The sequence below is a fragment of the Paroedura picta genome, chromosome 13 (genome assembly GCF_049243985.1).
Source record: "Paroedura picta isolate Pp20150507F chromosome 13, Ppicta_v3.0, whole genome shotgun sequence".
Classification (NCBI taxonomy): Eukaryota; Metazoa; Chordata; class Lepidosauria; order Squamata; family Gekkonidae; genus Paroedura; species Paroedura picta.
Window position 1 is genome coordinate 7,677,990 of NC_135381.1, and position 2,165 is coordinate 7,680,154.

The 2,165-nt window shown below is 53.6% G+C and overlaps 1 protein-coding gene across 1 annotated transcript; it reads left to right on the top strand.

The window, feature by feature from the left end:
* Positions 1 to 288: 288 nt before the first annotated feature.
* On the top strand, positions 289 to 1,781 carry DNLZ (DNL-type zinc finger). The gene has a single exon (XM_077308156.1). It carries the CDS (start codon positions 526 to 528, stop codon positions 973 to 975), a length of 450 nt encoding a protein of 149 aa, XP_077164271.1. The 5' UTR covers positions 289 to 525; the 3' UTR covers positions 976 to 1,781.
* Positions 1,782 to 2,165: the final 384 nt, after the last annotated feature.

Below are 2,165 nucleotides of genomic sequence, written 5' to 3' on the forward strand. Positions count from 1 at the left end.
TCTAAAGCAGGGGTAGTCAAACTGCGGCCCTCCAGATGTCCATGGACTGCAATTCCCATGAGCCCCTGCCAGCTAATGCTGGCAGGGGCTCATGGGAATTGTAGTCCATGGACATCTGTCTAAAGCAACAGAACAAAATGTGCGTCCAGAGGCACCTTGAAGACCCACCCAGTTGAGATTTGGCCTGCTTGCCCCCAATGGTGCCTGCACAGGAAAGCTCACCCCTTGACCCAAACTGGGAGGGCCTTCAAGGGGCCTCTGGACTCCCATTTTGTTCTAACAATAAAGGCATCACGAAGCCTTCGTAGAAGACCCCAATGAGTCACAGGAAAGGCCTGAGGTCTCATCATTCATTGGGGCCTTTTGCTGCAACGTTTCCTCAGAGGGGGCCGTTCAAGCCCTGAGGAGAGCGCGGCGGGAGGCCTTGGGGAAGCGGCCGGGAAAAGGCGGCCAGCAAGGCCGGGCCTGTCCCTCCCTCCCAAGGCAGGCGGCTCCTCCTCCTCTTCCCCCTCCTCCTCCTGCTCCATGGCGGGCCGCGGGCTGCTGCTGAGGCGGCTCCTGGGCCGGGCTGCGTGGCCACCCGAGGCCGAGGCCGGGGCCCGGCGAGGCCTGGGCGGGGAGTCTGCGGCGGCGGCGTCGCCGCGCTTGGGCCTGGCCTACACCTGCAAGGTGTGCGGGCGGCGGGCGGCGCAGACGGTGTCCCGGGCGGCCTACGAGCGCGGCGTGGTCATCGCCACCTGCCCGGGCTGCCGCAGCCGCCACCTCATCGCCGACCACCTGGGCTGGTTCGCCCACCTGGGCGGCCACCGGGACGTCGAGGAGATCCTGGCCGCCAGGGGGGAGGCCGTGCGGCGGGTCGCCGCCGGCGAGGCCCTGGAAATCTTCGCTGAGGAGGCGGACGCCGCCCGGGCCACGCCGGACCAGCCCTCGGGAGGAGGAGAAGCTTTGGGGCCGGGGAAAGAAGGGACCGAGTGACGCCGGATTCCTTCGCCTCTGGACTGGGAACCTGAAGAGACTCTGTGCAAACCTGCTCCCTTCCAGCCTGGCAGACTTTTTTCGACTTTTGGCCTCATAAAGGCCCTTTTCCTTTGGGAGTTATGGGTGGACATGTGATGAAACAACCCCCTGCTACGCAAAAGTGCGTTTGACTCTATGCCTGATAAAGGACTTTTTCTTTTTGGAGCTATGGGGGGAAATGTGATAGAAATAACCCCTGTTATTCAAAAGTGAATTTGACTCTATGCCTGATAAAGGACTTTTTCTTTTTGGAGCTATGGGGGGAAATGTGATAGAAATAACCCCTGTTATTCAAAAGTGAATTTGACTCTATGCCTGATAAAGGACTTTTTCCTTTGGGAGTTATGGGGGGAAATGTGATGAAAATAACCCCCTCTTACTCAAAAGTGCATTTGACTCTATACCCAGAGAATTGTTGTGGGGCAAGCAGGAAAATCTTGGAATTGATCAATGGTCAGTCCCCCAAAACCTCCATACAAATACCACCTGCCAAGTCAACTGGATAATGATCATGATCCCTTTATTGACATAAGACAAGTGAGAGACAGATGCAACCACACAAAGTGAATAAAACATTGATTTAAAATCTCTTGGACCAAGCTCTATAAACAGTCAAGTCGAATGGACAACTTGGGGCCATGTGAGGCCTGGAATCTTAGTGTCTAAAGGAGTCAAACAAGGTGGTGTTTTGGCCCCTCATCTCCTCAGTCTGTTTCTGATTTGTGGCAAAGTGTTCCGTTGATAAATGGTCATTCCCCCCCAAATTAGGCAAGCTTGCCTCTCTTTTGTTGTTATTTGCAGACGCTGTGTTTTTCTCGTGTTCCAGAGTTGGGTCTCCAAAGGTATCTGGAAGAATGTTCTCAATGTTGTCAGTGTATTAGGCCATTAGCTTTTCCAAATCCAAACTGCCAGTATTTTCAAAGTGGTGGCATCCATTGAAATGGAATATTGGTTGGGAAAAGAGAGAGATTTTAGCCTGGTACCTAAAACAGAGTTGAGTGCCTGGTGAACCTCGAAAGAGAAGATGTGGTGCCACCACAGAAAAAGGCCCTGTCTATAGTCACTACCAGTCTCACAGACTTTAACTGATGGGCTGGAAGATTCAGTATAAGGCAATTTTTTTTTTTTTGCATGTGTGTCAGTATTTC